General features: G+C 38.6%; 3 protein-coding genes across 7 annotated transcripts; 1 reads left to right on the top strand and 2 right to left on the bottom strand.

Moving 5' to 3' along the window:
- Positions 1–499: 499 nt before the first annotated feature.
- LOC105056452 (probable small nuclear ribonucleoprotein G) lies at positions 500–6,084 on the bottom strand. The gene is made up of 4 exons (XM_010938652.3): positions 5,874–6,084; positions 5,739–5,761; positions 2,823–2,944; positions 500–731 (listed from the first exon to the last, which is right to left on the bottom strand). Exons 1-4 carry the CDS (start codon positions 5,906–5,908, stop codon positions 672–674), a joined length of 240 nt encoding a protein of 79 aa, XP_010936954.1. The 5' UTR covers positions 5,909–6,084; the 3' UTR covers positions 500–671.
- Positions 6,085–6,093: 9 nt separating this feature from the next.
- On the top strand, positions 6,094–11,396 carry LOC105056453 (uncharacterized protein At5g02240). 5 transcript variants are annotated; one of them, XR_012136324.1, is made up of 10 exons: positions 6,094–6,399; positions 7,633–7,716; positions 7,809–7,867; positions 8,527–8,622; positions 8,773–8,853; positions 9,862–9,924; positions 10,029–10,202; positions 10,402–10,519; positions 10,606–10,701; positions 10,836–11,396. XR_012136324.1 is itself a non-coding variant. In XM_010938657.3 (9 exons), the coding sequence occupies exons 1-9, from the start codon at positions 6,222–6,224 to the stop codon at positions 10,629–10,631; spliced, it is 879 nt and encodes a 292-aa protein (XP_010936959.2). In that variant the 5' UTR covers positions 6,094–6,221; the 3' UTR covers positions 10,632–11,396. The 5 variants fall into 5 exon arrangements, 3 of the variants coding, with proteins under 3 accessions (XP_010936959.2, XP_073103913.1, XP_010936956.1); XR_833850.4 differs by lacking the exon at positions 10,402–10,519 and having other exon boundaries at positions 6,103–6,399; positions 10,836–11,063; positions 11,132–11,396; XM_010938657.3 differs by having other exon boundaries at positions 10,606–11,396.
- Positions 11,397–12,214: 818 nt separating this feature from the next.
- LOC105056451 (peroxisome biogenesis factor 10) lies at positions 12,215–19,491 on the bottom strand. The gene is made up of 11 exons (XM_010938651.4): positions 19,252–19,491; positions 19,124–19,155; positions 17,271–17,360; positions 15,591–15,685; positions 15,214–15,418; positions 14,937–15,006; positions 14,684–14,762; positions 14,278–14,411; positions 13,405–13,502; positions 13,004–13,095; positions 12,215–12,641 (listed from the first exon to the last, which is right to left on the bottom strand). Exons 1-11 carry the CDS (start codon positions 19,439–19,441, stop codon positions 12,539–12,541), a joined length of 1,188 nt encoding a protein of 395 aa, XP_010936953.1. The 5' UTR covers positions 19,442–19,491; the 3' UTR covers positions 12,215–12,538.
- Positions 19,492–21,069: the final 1,578 nt, after the last annotated feature.

The following is a 21,069-nucleotide window of genomic DNA, read 5'->3' as shown; positions in this document are numbered from 1 at the left end:
TGAAATACATATTGAAAAAGTATACCATGAGCAATAAGAGGACATCTTGGGTAGCTTGTCTACAACACAGCCACAATGGAAAACTCATAGGTTTGGGACGGACAGTCTTGTATAAAAATAACATTGCCTTTTGTATATTAGATAAAATAATTTCATGTACACTTGATGCTGTAACTTGGTCATGGTGCCAACGGAAAAAACAAATAACCCCATTATGGCATTTGGAATGTATGATAGTCCCACATAAGTTTAAGATGATGTGCCGTGGACAAAGTAAATCAACCTTTTGCTGATTCCTGTTTTGTTTGGCCACCCTTGATCAAACTGTCCACCTTTTACTGGGTATGAAGCCATGTTATAGCGGAGCAAATTGATCCACTACATGCTGAAAACTAGGCTGCTACCTGAAACAACCCTCCAAAGCGCCTGTATATTTACAGAACCATCCATTCATTTAGTTTTCAAAAACTCTGATCAAACATTCACAAGCATCTAGTCATCGACAGCAATTCCATCTTTCCATATCAATTGAGTAAAATTTAGATCATTTTAGCATAAATATACAGAATAGAAATAGACAAGACAACAGTCATCAAGTCATTAAAGTACATAAACCGTAAATTCCTCGGCCATTTGGTTCAAAATATGGAACCATTAGCAATACGCAGTTATTATGTTTTGCTGACTGGCTCCAATGCTTCAATCATGACCACACTATTTCCCCTGATAACCTGTAGAAAATTTGAGAAAGTTCATATCATCAAACCACTAGACCAGGTTAAGAGTTTGAATAACCTCACAGCAGAGGCAAGCCACTGGACCTCGACAGGGGCATGTCACCTTGAATCCTTTTTGTTCTCTTTTTTTCTTTTCTTTTCTTTTCTTCAAGAACGATTAGTCTGAATTCACCTTGTGCCCCTTTGAGGTTAAGTTGCATGACCAGGAGAACAAGGCAGAATACTATTAAATTCTAGAATAAACTACAAAAACCTCCTGAGATTTGTATTTATTACAGTTCCACCCACTAGTTTTTAAAACCTACACTTAAACCCTGAAAATATAACGGCGTTATTCAAACCATTTCCGAAATATAAAATGACCAATTTACCATTCATTATAAAAAAGTATCCCAAAACCTACATTTAACCCCCTGAAATATAACGGCGTTATTCAAACCATTTTAAAAATATAAAATGACCAATTTACCATTCATTATAAAAACAGTATCCATCCAAACCCCTGCAATTGCCTTCAACTGCTATGGCTTCATCTAAGAGCAAACAGAGAGGGAGGGGGAAAGAGAAAAAGCAGAGAGAGAGAGAGAGAGAGAGAGAGAGAGATGATCTCTTATCTTTAATTTCAAAGCTGCAGAAAGTCCTTCTAAAAAAAAAAGCTCAAAGAGACACCCCTGCCCGCAAGAAAGAAAGAGCTTTGAAGGGTGGGTACACTCTCCTTCCCTCTCTTCTCCACTACAGTAAGCTTGGGCTGTGAGGATATGGGTTTGAAGGAGCAAAGAAGAAGGTGAGCAGAAAAATTAAAAAGAGAGAGACTTCCAAATGGATTGTGAGATCCCAAAACCCCAATAGTCTTTTTTTTCTATTTCTTTTTTTTTTTTTTTGATACATCTTCCTTCCTTTTCAAAATAACCCACCCAGCTACGACACCTGCTCCACCAAGAACCAAATTGGCTCCACCCTGTCCACAGGCCATGCCACCTTCACCATCACCTCTTCTAGCGCCCACTATTACATCTACGGTGTCAACGGCCATTGCTCCACTGGCCAAAAGCTGACCATCACCATTGCCTCAAGAAAGGCATCACTGTCACAGGTGACAACGAGGTGGGGGAGGTGGTGGAAGAGGGCACCCATGATGCAAACGGGAAAGAGGCCGATGGCGAGGATCGGCGAGGTTGTGCATGATGGCAGCGACGGCAAAGTGGGGGAGGTGGTGGAGGGCACCCATGACGCAGACGAAGAAGAGGCCAATGGTGTGGAAGGAGAGGCAGGGAACAGCGAGGTCGCGTTCGATGGGAGTGGTCCAGGACAAGTGGGTGTCCGCGATGACGGCGTCAGGCTGATGGAGGCTGAGGCAATCGTGATCAGGGCGGGTGAGAAGAGAAGCGCCACCAATTTTGTTGCATTCGGAGGGGGGAGGGCGCTAATGTTCTTGATGCTCGAGGGGGGCAGGGGGAGGCCCAAGGCGACGAGAGGGAAGGGGTAGAGGAGGGGGAGACCGACAGCGGCAGCACGATCAACACAATCAATGGTGGGCTAGACGAGGGTCGCATTGGCCAGGGTGAGGACAGTGGAGTTGACACCACGGGTGGTGAAAAGTCGGGCAATATCCACCAAGGGGATCATGTGGCCCATCGTGAAGAAGGGGATCATGTCGGCATAGACGGCGCTGTGCCCATGGAGGAACTCAGAGGTGGATGCGGTTGGCGGCACACTCGTTCCTCATCTAGAGCAAGTTGGGCCGAGCGAGGGAGGGCTGGTGGCGGCGCTACAGGCAAAAAGGACGGAGGGGGCCGAGGAGGCGGAGGAAGTTGGAAGAATTTTTTTAATCTTTTATTTAAAGCTATTTTGGTCATTTCAAAAATATATAATGACGTGGCAATGAGGTTCCATCTAACACTAACGGACTGTCTAACGGCATGGGTTAGACTATAGGATTGACTAAAACATTAAAGATGTAATTGTAGATTCTGGAAACTACTAGATGTACCTGTATTTTTGACCTATTCTCAGGGGGGTCTTTTGTAATTTATTCTAAATTCTAATAAGAAATACTACTAAGGACTGATTCACAGAGAAACTTACCACCATCCCAATATCATTCTTCTCACTGCCATTAACCTCCACAGTATTGTCAACCACCAGATTCATGAATTGGTCAAATCCACGGAGCGTGCCAACAACAACCCGGTTTGCATTCAGCTTGACTGCAAAAATGGTTTCAACAAATTCAAGTTATAACAAATTCTGGCATGTAAAGTGGAGAGCGATGGCTAACAGTGCAAATTACTGGTCAATGTTCAGTTCCATTTTTCAGAACACTCAGAAGTTCTAGTTATATGAACAGTCAGAGAGATGCATCATATTGTACCTCACAACTGGATGCAAAAACCATACAAGGCCACATAGATGAAGAGAGAAAAGAACAGTGTGACACTATCTCTAGCAAATCTGACTATTAGCTTGAACCAAAGGAACAATTATAATTATGATTCTACAGTTAAAGAACAAAAAAATGAAAAGAATAAGAAAAGTGCGTGTTCTGGCAAAGCACATGGAAAACTACATATGCAGATGTGTTCCGAGAGTTGGAGACTCTAAGAAACACAAATCAGTTTAAAACTATCACAGACTGGATGAAGTACAATAGATAACATACAGATACACATCTGCATGCTTCCATGAAATCAAACATCAGATAGTTGGTAATTCTCTATACGGATACTGCAAATCCCAGAAAAACCAGAAATGACAAAATGACAGAGAGGGTGGACCATGCTAAGTTGCTACATAGGCTGAAAAATATACATCCAGCCCCTCCCTCATTTACCTTCACCTGCTTCCACTACAACCAAGAAAAAACATCAATCTTTCTAGAAGTCTAATGCTTTTAAATTGCATCCATCGTACCTTAAGCAACATTTGATAAAGTGAAAGACAACACCACACAATCAATTAATTTTATCTTTTCTTTATAAGGGCTTGCAATTTCTTGAGGTCGACAATCTTATCCACCACCAAATTGAAAAGCCAACTAATATAGTAAAAGGAGGAATCAAAACCAATTGGAAGAGGAATAAATGCAATCACAATGGATCATAACCAACACATACATAAGGTAGTTTTTTGTGGGTTTCAATGTGGGGAAAAGAAAACAGAAACAAGATGCAAATGCACAGATGCACAGACAGTAATAGCATCAGTTATTTCCATGCAGCAATCACCCATACAGATAGGAAATTCTTACTCTCCCCATTATTGTTTCATTACTTCACATCCTGCTCTTATTTGAGACACAGAAATATACTAATTCCTAGCTTTCTTCAGCCACAAGTCAGAAGAGGCAGGAGAAAAAAGCATGGCAATTAAAAATTAATTATCAATAAACAACTCTTGGCCCAATCAATATAGTACTCCGCGGCAATGATTTTTGCATGGAACAAAAACATTGAGAAAAATTTTAGAAATTATTTTTATCATTAAATGAAGATCAAACAACCCCCCCCCCCCAAAAAAAAAAAAAAAACGAAAAAAAGAAAAGAAAAGAAAGAGAGCCTATCAGAGTAACTATGACAAAAGCTTCATTTGGAAATAAATCCATAGCTTTCAAGAGGTATTCCTCATCTAGGGTCACTCTTTCCCATATTGAACTTCAAAAAAAAAAAAATGAAAGACAGCATCGAGTGGATATCAACTATAGAACCATGACCACATTGCGAATCAATTAACAACTCTAGCACAATCAACCATATTCCAGAGGCAAAAGTTCTTGAATGAAAGAAAATCTGTCAGAAATTACACTTTAGTTTATGTAGAAATGAGCATCCCACTTTTAACATAAAAAGAGAAAAAACAGAGAAAAAAGCCCTATCGGAGTAACTATGACAACAGCTTCATTTGGACATAATCCATAGCTTTTAAGAAGATTCCTCATTTAGGGCCACCGTTTTCAATGGTCAAAATGAAACAGGAAAAGGAAAGAGCAAGCAAAACTAAAAATAGAGTCATAAGCACTTTGAAAAAACAAAAATTAATTATCACCAAGCAACCTTATAGCCCACTGAATCGTACTCCAGAGGCAAAAGCTTTTGCATGTCACTATTTATTAAGAAATTTTAGTAAGTTCATCTAGAAATAAACATACTATGTTTAACATCACAAAACAGAGCAAGGGAAAAGCCCTATCAGAGTAACTATGACTAAAACTTCATTTGGATATCAATCCATAGCTTTTAAGAGGTATTCTTCATCTAGGGCCACTATTCCCAATAGACAATTTAAAAAAAAAACATAGTAAATTAAACAACAATATTACACACAGCATGCGCAAGTAGCTCAATCATGAGCTTGTTGATATAATCGTAAACTTGCTGATGTCCAACAAGCTGCCAAGGTTCTCGTAATTGCCATTTCCTTCTTCTCTTAATTAAAACAACTAAGAGATAACACAATTAAGATCAACTGATCATAATCACAGGCAGTGTTGTTGGTTCATATACCAAACCAGTTAAATTAGTCAAAAATGGGCAGACCAATCACCACTTCTTGCAATGGGCATTCAACACTAACTCACAGACAAGGAATCCATCTTGCATACTGGTATTCTTTACCATAAATACAGATGCACTTTCTCCTAAGGACATCCTTATGCAGAAAAACTAGTGCATATCAACCTGTTTCAGTGCATATGGCAATTCAAGTTCCAATCCCCTATGTTAAAACTTTAAGAAACAAGAATCCAATCACATACAAGCGAAAATGAGAATACAAAAGCTATTTTGCCTAACAAAAACAATATCTTCCACAAATATACTGATTGTAGAGATTCAAGCTACATCACCCACTTTATATTTTAAAGAAAAACAAATCCATGCTAGTTGAAGGCCCATAAGTATAGATAAAACATGACATAGTAAAACGAAAAAAGAAAGAATAAGTAATCATGCATTAGAAGCTGAAAAAAACTCTAAAAAAGAAGCATTGATCCATTAAATAACTCACTCTGAAGCTTCTTGTCCATATACCTGTCATCCCGTTCAAGAATCAAAAAAAAAAAAGGAACATCAAAATTGATACAAGGGGAAAACAGATCAAAGAAAGAGGAAAAGGAAAACCCAAACAGAGCGAGAGACTCACTTCTTGAGATCAGGAGGCTGGCCAGATCTACTCATGTCGGCGGGATTTCAGAGAGAAAGGAGCTGGAATCGTCTAAGGTTTCGGAAAGATCTCCGACCTCTCTCTCACTGTACCTAAACCCTAGCAAAACTCGGCGCTAACCAGCTCACATCCCTAATATAGAGGCGGGGGGGGGCAGAACCCCTCGAGTCCGCTCAGGTTCTTACCTGAACCGGCTTAGACCGGAAGGTAGAGGCAATTTAGGAACATCAATTAAACTATTCTCTCTCCACGTCCCCGCCTTATCCCCGGGAAGAATCCAATCTCCTATCTATTCCACAACGCGCTCTCTGTTCTCCACCACTTCCGATGGCTCTTCGCCTCTCTTCGGCTCCTCTCGCCGCCCTCTCTCTTCCCCCTTCCCTATCTCCGTCTCGCTTAGAAGCCGGGCGCCTCTTCTTCTCGATTCGGAGGCCTCTCGTCCGCTGTTACTCCTCCAAGAAGAAGGAGACCAGCTTCACCGATCGAATCCTCGACTACATTGAAGGTAAGCAAACAGCTCTGCTTCTGATTCAGATCTTAGGTATTTTTTGAGTAGGCGAATCGTTGTTTAACCGTGTTTTAGGGCAATAAGATTAACAACTTTGTTGAGTTACATTAGTGGTCTCCAAAATGACAACCTTTCTTGCTATTAGGTCTCTTTTCTTTGTTTTTATCAAAAGAAAAGTCTCTTTTTTGCTTAATTGAGGATCAATTCTTGGCACAGTGAATGTTTGCTACACGTACTGTGGATGGATCGCCTTAATTACTTATTTAATCATGAATGGTTATGCTCATAAGCTGCACAGGGATGATATGTAGCGGTGATGATATCAAAAGAGTTTCTTTCTAGTGTGAAATCTTTAGGGCCCATTTGATGTCGATTTTATTTCCTGTTTTCGTTTTCAAAATCCCTAGAAGAAAAATGAATTAGGCTGAACAACTTGTGTGATGAAGCCCTTTTGGTTTTTCCAACTTTTCTGTAAAATCTTCAGAGCTTTTGGAAGCAAAGGTCTGTTGCTTTCAAAAAAGTGTGGAAATAAAAGAAACGGATAGCAGAAGCGTTTACAAATGCTATCTTAAACATCAATCTCCATGTGATATTTCGCTCGTTTGTAGAGAAACAAAAAAATAATAACAAAATGATGCCAACCAAGCCCTTAATGAAGTGGTTATAGGTGATTTTGCTAAACTAGGTAGACGATATTTAGAAGACGATTGCTCACTAGATGGATGCATCCAAAAGTTTGTGAATGCTATCACCATCAGTTGTATTTGTGGGTGTGCTGGAATGGCAAGCAGGCCATCTTCTGATAATTTCGAGTGCATGCAATTTTGCTTCTTTTGGATTCTAAAAGATGGGAAAGCCCATTAACCATGTCATTAAGGAAATAAGAGGGTACATTCTGCTTTTCTGATCCATGATGGGACGTTTTAGTTATTATCATGGCTTAAATTCTACCACAAATCCCCATTTCGGCCCCAGAGATGTTGCAATGTTTTAAACCTTACTTTAATCTATATAGCTCTACTTGTTCATTCATGTGCTTTATTAAGGTTTGCATTGTACTAAACAATATATTACGTTGTTTTGCTAATATACAACCAACCGCTTTAATTATCCAGATACATTTACACTGACTTCAAGTTTGGTGTTTAATGTTTAGTTTTCCTTTCAAGATGAGACACAAGTGCCTATAATCTCAAAAGACTACATTGAATTAGGGACCTTAATATGTAGGTGGGCCTAAATTGAGGAAATGGTATGGAGCACCTGATCGACTTCCAAAAGATGGAGGTCTCGAAGTTGAGAATGAATCTTCAGGTAATACTACAATCACGGGTATCAGGGACACCCTTTTGTCACTCAAAGAGTTCTGATGATTCCTTCTTGTTTTTCCCCTTGCTGAAGAACAGAAATTGAAGAAGTCCGAGATGCAGTTCTGGTGACTGATGGAGAAAGCGAAATTGGCCAGGTAGGTAAGTCGACTTCAACTGAAATTTTGTCTCTGCATCTCTGTGATGATACATCTCACTATCCTTATGACTTGAGAGATGCTTCTCACTCTCACTGAAAAGAAAACAAATCTGAAGTAGTTTTTGATCTGGATTAGCTTTTAGAAATCCTTAGACTATTGAGCTTGTTCTTTGACAGTATGTCAAATTGTTTTATATTTCACATCACCATCCAACAGCCATAGGGAGCATGTCAAACATTGGAGTGATAGTAATACCTAGGATAGCACTTTTAAAAGTTAGCATCTTCATATTAGCATCTCATTTGTCGAAAGAAGCATTTAGATCTCTCTCCCATTGATAAATTTCATATGACCACTATCTTTAATACAACTAATCCACACCTCGATTGCATATTTAGTTCTTGGCCATTTGATGACTCTCATAACAGATTCTACAAATCCTTCTTGGAACTTATAAGATTAAAACAGTTGAAATTTGATGAGCACATCAGTTTTTTCCTTGGTGATAATTTAATTTGATTACTCTTTAAATTATGTGTAGTTTAGCATTATCAAATTTCAGAACCATTAGGAATGTATCATATTATGAATATCTAGCCTTTTGTCCTCCTACTAATAAATGATGAAGCCTTAGACTTACTGTATGCCTCATACAGATGGTAATATTATCACTGATTCTTAAGCGGGCCCGGGTAAAAGCATTAGTCAAGGATAAGCAAGCTGCAGTAGATGCATTCGGAGGTTATGTAGAGGTGAGCAGCCCCTGCCTCATGATACCTGAATATATTGTATGAAAATTGTCCAATGTCACTTGTGTTACAGGCTTGTTCTATCATTGTTAAATGTGTTTCATGTTACCTAACTTCAGTCTTCAAACTTTGTTCTGCTTCATATACATGTAGCCAATGGCTGGGGATATAAATGATCGGTCCTTTCTTACAAAAGCTTTGAGAGGTGTTCGTGCCATAATTTGCCCTTCAAATGTATGTATGTTCAACTCCATATGATATTGATCTTGCACTGTTCTTCTCACATGATTAATATGGTAATTTGTTCACTTTCTTGGGCATTTCTGCCATAAAAGGTCTACCGAATTGGTAGTGGGGCTCTACTGGTCGCCGACCAGTTTAGTATGGTACAGGTCCATACCATGCCATTCCCAATATATTGAAATAGGTGGAGAGAGAGTGAGAGAGAGAGAGGGAGAAGAAGGAAAGGGGAAGAGAGAGAGGGAGAGGGAGGGGGGGAAGAGGAAGAAGGAGAAGGAGGACAAGAGTGAGGGGGAGAGAGAGAGGTCGAGGCCTATGGAGAGCTTTGAGAGCTCCGGATCCAGTGATGGGGGCCAAGAGGGAGGGAGGGAGAGATTTACCTAGATCTTCCACCACCCCTGCAACAGGGACTTAGGGTTTTGAATGGGGATGGAGCATCGAACAACACTTCAAAGAGGTTGGAGGAGGTGGTGAGAGAGGAAGAGAGAGGGCTTCAAGCTTCCAATCCAGTAAAGAGCAAGAGAGAAGTGTCAAACAAAGCCTCAAATGCATCATGAGGGGAGAGATAAAGCCAAAGGAGCTTCGAACATCGTGGTAGGAATTAGTATCGAATTGATGGATAAATCGTGTCAGTAACTGACCAGTTTGGTCAGTACATCCTGAACCAGCCGATTCAACAGTTCTTCAAATCTTGGCTGCCATGCATTTCTTTTAACATTATATTCACTCTTCGTTGCTAGTATGTTTGCAGATTGCTTAATTCAGCCATTATTATACTAACAGGTTCTTGATCGGGGTTTTATATAAGAATTTTCTCTAACCATTTTGCAAAACTCTATTCTATCTTATCAAACATAAAATGTGCTTGTGGTATAAGGGGTAATTTAATGGTATCTGCGAGCTAGAGAAACAAAAAAAATCAATAAAACGTATTCTTGATGCATCTCTAGGAATACCACTAAAATTTGTGAAGTCAACTATATTCTGTTTATGTTTCCACAGGATGGCTTCTTTTCTGACATAGGGCAAATGAAGGGTGTGCAGCACATCGTGCTTCTATCTCAGGTGCTTACTTTTCCCATGCTTCTATTCATTCCATGCGAAAGATGGGCCTATTCATGGTTGGCGGCAACATCCATCTTGCTATATGAGTTTTAATTAGGTTGCAGTTGGCTGTATATAGAGGTAGTAGTGGACTTCAAGCTATCATGAATGGCAAGCTCAGGAAGTTGGCAGAGAAGGATGAAGAAATGGTGATTGCATCAGGCATCCCATACACTATAATAAGAGCTGGCTTGCTGCAAAATACTCCGGGTGGCATGCAAGGTTTCAGCTTCGGAGAGGTACTAGAAATTTAAGATAACTACATGCATAACTAGAACAGTTCAAGGAAATCAAGAAGATAGGAAAGTATACCTGTTTTATTATTGGTGTGGAATTGACAGCACTTGAACAGCGTGTAAAACATATGATTGCCTTCGTTACAAAGCTATGCAATTATGAAATAGATAATACATAGTCAACATGTTTAATTATTTTCAGTTATTTTCATCCAATGCATGTGCCCTCCCCACCCCCCCACAAAGAGAGAGAGAGAGAGAGAAGTCATCACTACAGGATACTTCTGATTTTATTTTGACACAGTGGATTAATGAGACAGGTAGCCACAGTTTGATATTCTCATAGGAATAAGTCATTTCTCTTTTTTGATATTGGATATTTTCTTTTGTGTTTTATACTGTTCAGGGTGTGGCAGCAAAAGGAAAACTTAGTAAAGAGGATGCAGCAGTTATTTGCGTGGAGGCACTTGATGCAGTTCCTCAGAGAGGACTAGTTTTTGAGGTCCGCTGGATTAGACTGCACAAGCATTTCCTGTAAAAATACCAAGTGGAACTGTCAAAGAAGTCAAAACATGGACACTCGCATTAAATACAAGGTTAATTCTCAACTAATGTGTATACTGTTTACATGTATAGGTGGTAAATGGGGAAGAAAAGGTTCCAGACTGGAAAGAATGGTTTGCAGCACTGATTAAGAGCACTGAAGAGTTACAATGACCACCCAACATGAATCCATAAGGCATTCTTTCTCAGCCTTGGCACCTGCAGGTTCTCAACCAAGTGCAAATTGTTCATTTAAGAAGTGATGTGACTTTGCTTTACGAGGCCATTGTATGATATCTCTGAAAATCAAGACAGCAAATGGTAATATTGCTAGACTAATTTAGTAACTCCTGTTAACTTTATGTTTCAAGAAAACATATCCTTTACAGATAGACCCATGCGAAAAGAAGCTGGATGATGACAAATAGATTGCTTGTTCTTCCATGGAACCATGGGGATCAACATTTATCTCGCCAAAGTTTCTCTCTGTATAATTCAGGACTTCTCATCTTTGAGATCACGTCTGGTACCAGCTGATTGGTGTAAGGTTGAATATTTTTTCGGAATTGATCATTCTGATGTAAATAAGTGGTATGACTATCAGTTTTATTTGTGATAGGAATGAAAGTAGTGACAGATGCTTTTGAAGGCCAATTGATCATTCATCGAATCCAATTATAATTACATGATGGTTCATACTTTTCTTTCAAATTTGTTTTGGTTTTTACTTTCTTTTATCTTAAAACCATGTAACAGTATTAAATAAGGTCCCATGCAAGTACGAGGTCAACGGTAAACCATCTCTACTTGAAATAAATATTTTGACTTGAGGAACGCCACGGGATACTTGATGATAATAAAAATACTGAGTCTGGAAGATAATGTTTATAATTGGATTAGTTTTTTCGGACTGGACTGATAAATAAATAATGCCTGGGCACACTGTTCTTCGTAGGAACATTTTTAGCCCTTTTTTCTTCCCTTGTGATAGGTTGATTGACATGTGCCCACCAAAATTTTAGAAATGTTGCTTGATTCCGACTTAATCATACTCTTTTACAGACAATGAGGTCTTGAACGAATGATGATTTCTCTCTCACAAGAAGGAAGTTGGAAGACCAAACAGCATCAATTTAAACTTGTCGAGTCAGTTGACCATCATCCAAACATTTTTATTTTTCAGGAGGGTGAAAATACCCTCGTTTCTTTTGCTAAACCAACAGGCAGATCAAGGGGCTACAAATGATTATCTAAAGCCATTTTCCACTAATTACTGCAAGAGTTACCACTGGTTCCTTCCCCAGCCAATATGCCATGTCCACCATGTGACTGGAACCCCTTAGAGTGATAGCTAATTCTATGATGTTGAGCTTCTTAACTTTTGGTGTTTGTGCCGTAACAAGTTAATTGGTATGTAATTCTGAGATGTTTTAGATGTGCAATAATGTCGAAAATTGCTTGGGGCACTTCACTGTCAGAAAATTATCATCAGCCATTCCAATTATACAAACAAAATAAACAGATTATAAACAATACAACATTCCCTATCCATGCATGCCACCTTGCTATTTAGTTTCAAGCTTGAATAAAACTCATTCTTTTTATTCAGTCAATGAGCTAAAACAAAAAGAGACTTCTCTACATGTTTCTTGAATCGATTCACATGGAAGTAGGCTTTACGACATTTTCTTCTAGAAATACGTAGTTTGAAGAGGTCACGATCTTACTTATCAACTGTCATGGTGCAGATTCATATCTTCCCCCATTGTTTCCGTATAAAAAATCAAACCAGAATGCTAGAAATCAGCATGATATATACAAACTAAACTTGAATGAGTTATGGGAGTACGGCAGAGAGGGCATTCAGGCTTTTCATTGCACCATTCCATAATGCAGTTCCTGCAGGTTGATCATAAAATACAAATCAAGGAATATACTGAGTGTGAACCATCTGACATGTATCAGCTGTATAGCTAACAACTGAAAATAGGACTATGGGCATATCAGGTCAAGTGGTCTACATACAAAGTAATTCCTGATGAATTATACATATAAATAGTATGCCTGTCTGATGTGATGTTATGTGATGATTATGCATGGTCATAAAAACAATATTCAACTAAAAGGATGTGTTCATTATTTATGGTAAAGAAATGTGTGGACGTTATTGTAATTATGTATATAACTAGTAACGAAGAAAACATATAAAAGATGTGCCAGTGTGTCTCATATTAATTATCTTGAGGTATAGTAGGCTATACCAGCAGAAGACATGACCGCATGGTGTGGCTGTGGGATGCTGACGAGTACTGAGACAGAGGGTACATTTGCTCATGCCACCCGAACCTTGGGGCTGAAACCAGAAAATAAGGAATTGCAGTCATTGGCTTTGTTTTCTATTATGCCTTTATGCCATCAGATGCATAAATTATGTTGAAAAGAAATATTATTGACAAACTTTTTACAGTACTTAGAAGATCTAAGCCACATGTCAAAACATGTGGATGATCCTCTGGGTTATGGCTCAAAGGATAACACTTAAGGGGGCAGCTAGATGCTTAAATTTTTGTTATTCTGAGTTCCAGTCTGCAAGAAATGGCTACCAAGAAGAAACACACACACACAAAAAAGATGCAATAAAGTTGGCTGGAGAAAACACTACCTCAGGTACAGCCAAGGAATCAGCAGCCCAACTGCCTTTATCAGGGCTATAATTAGTAACTGGGTTGCCATCTTCATTTAAAACAGGCATGCCTCGACCTGCAGACCATGAATATGGAGAAAAGGCAGCAATAAGCTATCACATAAAATCAACAAGAAAAAAAGGTAATGAGCCTCAACTTGCTAATTTATTCTGTCTATTGATAGTTTTATTATCCTTCAACCAACATTGATAGAATACCAGGCTTTTGATATCCCATAGAGCATGAAGAATGGAGTGTTCATTACAGGAGAAATAACCACTCAATAGTTTTGAAGACATGAAGAACAAGCAGTTATCGAGGGCTTAATAACCAAAAGAAAAAAAATGGTTCATAGATTTCTCACAGAAAAAAATGTAGTTTAACAGAAGCTACAAGTGAACCCAAACTCTAGGACATGCTTGCTTCACTACTGCAGAACAAACAAAAATGGCTTTTGCCTGTTCCCGTTCTAGCCCTCGATCTTCCAAATTTTCCAGCTGTTGCATCAGACCCTCGATAAACCTACCATGCTTTAGAAAGCCTCTAAATCTCTTTCCATGTCTCTGCTGGACAATATTAATTAAATGATGTTTTCTTAAGCAATATTCAGATCCACATGACCACATTCCCCCAAGTACTTACCATTATTGTCATCAAGTACATTCTTCATCCCTTGATGCACTGATGAAACCTCATTTTTAAGGCATTATTTTGCACTATCTTCTAAACATCAATTTAATTAAATTGACGCAAACCCTCAAGACACCAGGCTGGTTCCCCTTTCAATTCATTATACTCACAAACTGAGCTACTTGAGCAAAATATGTAAGTAGTGTGTACAATTGTAGAACCTGTAGAAGAATGGTGGCCCCCAGGTGATGTCTGATGAACAGAACTAGTTATTGAAGATAAATTACTTCTGCGCAGTCCTTCAGCACCAAGTATACAAAGCTGGATCAAAAGGAACACACCCAAAATTTGGTATCTGCAGAGGCAAGGTGAGAAAATAATGTGATACATACAACTTAACCAGTAGCATTTATTCAAAAATTCCAACTCTGTTATAAGGAAATTCACAAGGAAAAGACATGATTTGCCTACTTTAAACTAACACAGTAGATAACAAATAAAAAACCAAGCAAGGACTTCTAACGCCCAACAAAGGCCAACTAGTCTCTTAAGCTCACAAAGTTATTCCAAATTGCCAATGTTTCTTGTATAGTAAAAGATATGATGCAGAAAATTATGTCTGAATACCGAGGCCTTTGATTTAACGGCTTTCCAATAAATACATAACGGATGCCTGCTGCACGTTTTGATATATGATAATACAACCCTGCAATACAATGCACTTATATAATTAACCATGTGAAAGTTGTTCTACATAAAACATATGATAAGAGCATATAGTAGACTTAAAATCAGATAAACAGGTCAAGTGCTATTATATTGAAAGAACTTTACGTTCATAAAAACTGAATTTAATTAGGCAGAGTAATTGTAATATCACCTTCAAAGTAAAAGAACATAAGGTTGGTGCGGAAAGCCAATTGTAAAATCTCACGAGCATATGGAAGAACCTAGGTAACATCAAAGCACGAGAACTGAGCTTATGGTAGAATACTTAAGTGAATCTACAGCCATAGTTAAAGAAAAACAGAAAACTATGCAAATAAAGTTAAAAAAAAAATGAAATTTAGCCTAATGGAAAACCAAGTGGACTTTGCACTAAAGATGCAAATGGCATATGAATATCAGCAGAATATTCAGAGAAAAAACTCAAATACCGTAGGCCATTTCTGAACAGCCTGCAACCACAAACCATGGAGCCTCTCTCTGAACTTTGACAGAGCAGATATAGATACACTTGTGGAATTAGAGCTCTCAGCAGCATCAGAAGATTGGACTTGGTTCCTTCTAGGATGGTCACTTCCATACAACTCCCCAAACTGAGAGTCAGCGAGGATAATACCACGAGCAGCCATCCTTGAACTGCTAAGTAGTAATGCATTAGTGGAAAACATGTTTGCCAGAAAGCTTGACAGCACGAAGGACACCATACTCAAGAGTAACGTACAATCCAGAAAGCTTAACAGCATCAAGGATGCCATACTCATCCAAGTACAATGGATATTTAAAACTATGTAAGAGGAGAACAGCAAACCTGATTCTTTCTGCAAGATAAGGAATTATGGTCTCATATACAATGAAAAGGGCACGTCTTGCAGGTGTTGGTGGAAGCCCATGTGAACTTGCAACCTGAATGACCCAATTATTTCAGAATATAAATAACATCAAAAACATAATCCACAGATGGATCTTTTTGTGAGAGCAACAGCTAATATTTTTTTTGACACCTGCTTTTGTCTTAAGTAAATAGTATATATTTTACAATATTACAATGAGCTCTGTTTGGTATTTGGATAATAAAGTGCAAGAATAAACCTTTCTAACCTTAACAAAAACCAAAAATTGATTTGACAAAAAAAACTAAATTTTTATCTGAACCTATTCAAACCCTTTACATACACCTTACGTCTAATCTAGTACCTAAATAATCCTAATTATAATCAAACAAGAATAATAAAAAAAACTTAAAATAAGCTTTGGAGTCTTTTAATGATATCCATCTTATTTATCCTATTTCGCACCTTCATGGTCTTAGACATTAATGCTTTTTTTCGCACAAAAGACTGAAGGCATTTCCAATCATCATGGATAACTTCAAAAAAAATTCAAGAGATAATGTAATGTAAAAGGGTTTTTCAAATTAGACGAACTATTATCATGGATTATTGTAATCCAATCTTAAATTTAGACACTTTGATATGATACTCATTTGTTCATCACGATAGCTACAGAGAACTCTTTCCAAGATTGGAACAATATTGTTATCTGATGTTAAATACTAAATTGACAGAAAAATCAAAAAAAGGTTTTGCATCCCCCTTCCTCTACAAGAATCAGAGTTGTGCCATTCTTTTAGTAATGCCTTGATGAAACTGAGAATATGGCCAGACCAACACTAACCAAGCAAATGAAGTCTGACCAGTAAACTTGACAACTCTTTCAAGATCATCTATTGAATGTGCAAATCACGCTTTTGTGGAGTTTTATGAAGAGTTCTTATCCTTACAACAAGTAAAACCAACAACTAAAAAAAAGAAAGAAAGAAACTCAACCATCCAACAAGACACAATGATAAAGTTTTAAAAAAAATAAATAAATAATTGCACCTCTCAGTCCCATGCAGTAATTCCATCAAACTAAGTCAATATATGTCACTAAGATGAATTGGGGAACTCCTGAACCTGTCATTCAGCTACTTTAAAAGAAAATGCAACAATGTCTAGAACTTCTTACACATCTTAGGCTTAGTTGAAATTAAATTTCAAAAAATGACTCTGGTTGAATCCTTTGAACCATAAAAATTCTAGGAAATAATTCTAATAAAATTAACTCTAATCCAAGACATAAAGAACCTTAGTTGTACTCAAAGTAGCAGAATTCTAGAACCCCAATAAGAAGTTGCTCCTGCATCATCAAGTTGGCTGAGTCCAGTTGCCCTTTCTATTATCAATTAAAGGTAAACCTAGATAATTATGAAATTGATAGACTACTAAAAACAGAAAGACTGACAGACACAGAGCACACCAAGGCCTTCAAGTTTAGAGAATTTCTTTCATAATGACACTGCTAAAAGAAAAAAGTAGACCAATCATATGGTTGAACTTTTACAACCAAGTGGAATTAGAACTAGAAGTGATTTGTCCAATTTCCTTGTCATAATGTAGCTCAAAAAAAGGGTCCAATGATTATAAATAGCAGGAAGCTGGTCATAAACCTGAGATATATCACAATATTCTTCTCCCAGAGTTTGCTGCCCTGCACCCGTTGTTAGTAGATAATAAAGTGTCTGGCCTAACAGCTTTATCTGCAATACATTAACGACTAATATTAGCATCACATAAAACGATGACAACAAAAAACAAAATACAAATGACAAGGGGGAACAGAAGATTCATGAAATCAGGAAAAGAAATGAAAAAATAAAGAAAATATCATGATCAGCAAAAAAAATCTACACACTTCAAGAAATTAACTTTCATTGGTTGAAAGAAGTTTACTAATGTAAGCACCAAGCCTATAGAAAATGGAAGGCATTCATAAGTACTAATATGGGGACATTTTTCTTTCAACGCAAGCTAGATAAGTTAGCATATTATGAGCTTTAAAGCAACTCAATAACTTTTCAAGTGTCATAGCTTGGCTGAGTGCAAGGCTTACATAAATGCATATAAACAACATCAAAGAATGAAGCTTTATCTGAGGTATGAGAGAGATGAAGAGCCTGGGAAGGCCAAGAAAGATCAACAGCTTGCTAGAGTACTACTCTACAGAATTCTGAAAAAATTTGAAACTATATGAAGTATTAGGCACGTGGAACAAACAGGAACTATAGTGTTGCAGAGATTTGTTATCTACTGACTCCCCTAGAATGGCGTAGCTCTACATTATTCTTTTCATTGATGTGTCAAGAGGTTCAACATAAGATAAAGAGCTGATAATAAGAAGAATGACCTCTCATATGTAATCATGAAATCTGAAGGTAAATAGCTAAAAATTCATTGGAAAAGCATTGGAGAGGTACAAGAAATCCAGGCCTAATATCAACAACATGGAGCAAGAGTCACTCAACACCTAAGCAGATCTTTGTAAACATGGCATGGGCTTGAAGCTTGATCAAACCTAGCTAGCAAAGCCAGCACAAACTGGTGCACATAAGCTCAATGGCATTAAGTCGGCAAATTTACCTCGTGAGTTGAAAAACCATATGCCAAAGTAGGAAGACCAGTGTTAACTTAAGTGAGATAACCATTATTATTACTCGGAAATTTCTGAGCAAGTGTACAACTTGGAGAATGAGGATGGAGGTTGAGGATGGCTGTCACTACAGCTATAAAGGGGCAGATGAACTGAAATTAACAGTTGATTAGGACAATGTTGTCACCCAAAAGGATCTCCTGAAAGATCTCTTAGAACAAGTAGCAATCAAGCTACTACACAGACTTATATTAATATTAAAGAAGATAATAAGCCTGCACAGTGTCACCACCCTGTTGGACCTCCAGATGAGCTGACAATATAGGCATTCATGACCATGCAACTACTCCTGCAGGTCCCAACATGCTTTGGCAGCTCAATTTAAAAGACAATTCTAATAAAGCCCTTCAAAGATGATTTCCAGGACAATCAACATATAACACTTCTTACTGCTATGAAATTATTTTATCCAGTTTAATTCACAAACTTGAACCTGATATCATTTACTACCCCAAATGGAGCTTCTGTCCGCGCAATTCAACCATTTGAAGAAAGTCACAAAAGATCTCAACCCTTCCAAATGGTTTAAATCAATACTGAATGGTCCAACTAACCAAAAAAAAAAAAAAAATCTTTTTTCCAGTAAAAATGCCATATTGGTGCAAGAAAATATCCAAACCGATCTAATTAAAAGAAAACGAATAAATACGATGGAAAAACGATCTTTTACAATGTTCCTCGACTGGATTTTGCAGCGTTTACTCGATCCTGCATTTCTCTTGCCTTCTCCTCTTATATGCAATTAATTACTAAAATTATTGAATCCAATTTGTTAAAAAAAGACAAAAATAGGGTATACTTCAGGAAACTAACCTCACTCTGGTAAGCAACAGCCATCCTGGTACCTATATAAGACAGCAACCAGAGAGTTCAGCATCAACAACTCATAAATTTAGAAAAGAAGACGTAAAATTGGAAACTTTGGGGTGGTGTACACTGACCAAAAAGGTGTCGGAAGGCGTCACGGCAGGCGTCATGGACAAAGGCGGCGTAGTGATCGTCCTTCTCTGCGGCCCTCATGATCTCGGGCTGCGCCGCGGCAGGGAACCGCCTCTCCGCCACCGGAGGGGGTGGCCGGGAGCTGGGGCCCGCCTCGCCGTCGGCGCCACCTTCGCTGGGCGCTGTCTTCATGGTCTCTGCCCCCTCGCGCTTTGTGGCCTCTTGGGTTGGTCGCCGCGAGTCCAGGGGAAGGAAATAGGCTTCTTGGGTGCAGGAGATTGGGTCACCGACTCACCGTCTATGAACCGGACCGGCGTAAGCGATTTGCTCGATGGGCCCAAATGAACCGGACAGTCGGTGCCGGTTAACGAACCGGTTCAGTCATCCGGTCCCATGGTAATTCCTCACATGTGATGGGTGTGCGCTTTTCTCGCGCTCTCTTTTTCCATTATTTTTTATTTATCATTTTTTTTTTATCCCCCTTGTCGTCGTCGTCGTCGTCGTCATGCGTACAAAAAAAGGGATGAATAAATTTATTTTCTTTTTCATCCTTCTGCACGCAAGGGGCAACACTATTGAGTTTGAGGACCAATTATTAATGGTTGGACTCCAACCTTTCCTCACTATGAATAATATATGTTAGGACAATTGAATCTACTTTTTGGATTCATAGCCGATCAACCGACTATCTATCTGGTTATAAATGAGGGACCATCAAAGCTATACTGCAAGATGAGTTCTTATTCAATTACAATACATCATCTGATTTTCAATCGGTCTAATAGATACAGAGCACTGACTATCAATCAGTAAGCTGACTGACAGTCGACAACTCTCAATCAACTTCTCTGACAGATATAATTCAAATATAACGACTCAACCGACTTCATAATCGATGGTAAGTCGGTATATCAAAATCACCAACTGATGGTCATTCGGATTTCTACAATTGTCGACATACAGTTGGCGCATTCAGACTACCGACATAAAATCGATATATCAGAAACCGCCAGCACGAAAAGTGCATAATGGCCATATACCATGATCATCAGAGGATCTTAACTGTCCATCCCATGATCATATAGTACCAGAATAAGTGGGATCCACGCGTCTAACTGTTATAATTATTTACCAATAGATTATCTATAAAATGGAGGTAAAGAAACAGCTTTGAAAAGATACTTTTGGGCTAACACTCTGTCACTTTGAATATTTTATCTGTTGTTTACTATTTTTCATTGACTTAAGCATCGGAAGGTCCCCATCGAACACAATTTTGGTCTATGGACTTCTTTTGTAGGTTGCTCTTCGTCGGAGCTAGATGCAACAGGAGATTGACCGCAACAGATTAGTACGTCAGGAAGGAAAAAATATCAAATCCAACAATGGCAAAGACAAGAGCTCAAAATTTCATAAGCTCCGCCAGGCAGTCTTCCTGTCGAAAAGATCTTCCTCCACCATCAGTGGCAGAGCCCAGTTCTTCGCATCCAATCATCATTACGAATGTCCAAACTCAACAACTTGCTGCATTAATGCAGTAGATGAAAATGCTGACAGAAGTAGTCCACAGCCTCCAACAGCATCAGACACAACAGTAGTAGCAACAACCGGTGGCAGAGGAGCTAGTAGCGCATACAGTGCCATTAGGCACACAGTCGTCGTACTCTACGATGATCTTTTTCTCCATCATTTAAATGACGACCGTCTTGACACTCTCACCATGTCGAGCCAGCACCTTTCTGGCACTCTCATCATGTCGTCCGCCATTCATAGCGATTTCCTTCTCTTTCACGCCGACATAGCATTAAGAAGGGGAAAAG

This window comes from Elaeis guineensis, chromosome 13 (assembly GCF_000442705.2).
Source record: "Elaeis guineensis isolate ETL-2024a chromosome 13, EG11, whole genome shotgun sequence".
Taxonomy (NCBI): Eukaryota; Viridiplantae; Streptophyta; class Magnoliopsida; order Arecales; family Arecaceae; genus Elaeis; species Elaeis guineensis.
The sequence above is the reverse complement of the archived record's forward strand: the minus strand, read 5'-3'. Positions and strand labels throughout refer to the sequence as shown.

What these genes read in the sequence shown, in the direction of transcription:
- LOC105056452 (XM_010938652.3), bottom strand. Translation starts at nt 5,908, where the DNA reads ATGAGTAGATCTGGCCAGCCTCCTGATCTCAAGAA. An exon ending in TATGGACAAGAAGCTTCAGA is followed by an intron (nt 2,945 to 5,738) that starts GTGAGTTATTTA and finishes CCATTTTTGCAG; the next exon opens with TCAAGCTGAATGCAAACCGG. An exon ending in AGAATGATATTGGGATGGTG is followed by an intron (nt 732 to 2,822) that starts GTAAGTTTCTCT and finishes AATTTTCTACAG; the next exon opens with GTTATCAGGGGAAATAGTGT.
- LOC105056453 (XM_010938654.4), top strand. Translation starts at nt 6,222, where the DNA reads ATGGCTCTTCGCCTCTCTTCGGCTCCTCTCGCCGCCCTCTCTCTTCCC. An exon ending in AATCCTCGACTACATTGAAG is followed by an intron (nt 6,400 to 7,632) that starts GTAAGCAAACAG and finishes CTTAATATGTAG; the next exon opens with GTGGGCCTAAATTGAGGAAA. An exon ending in GAGAAAGCGAAATTGGCCAG is followed by an intron (nt 7,868 to 8,526) that starts GTAGGTAAGTCG and finishes TGCCTCATACAG; the next exon opens with ATGGTAATATTATCACTGAT.
- LOC105056451 (XM_010938651.4), bottom strand. Translation starts at nt 19,441, where the DNA reads ATGAAGACAGCGCCCAGCGAAGGTGGCGCCGACGGCGAGGCGGGCCCC. An exon ending in CGCCTTCCGACACCTTTTTG is followed by an intron (nt 19,156 to 19,251) that starts GTCAGTGTACAC and finishes TGTCTTATATAG; the next exon opens with GTACCAGGATGGCTGTTGCT. An exon ending in ATTCCTTGGCTGTACCTGAG is followed by an intron (nt 13,096 to 13,404) that starts GTAGTGTTTTCT and finishes TTCTGGTTTCAG; the next exon opens with CCCCAAGGTTCGGGTGGCAT.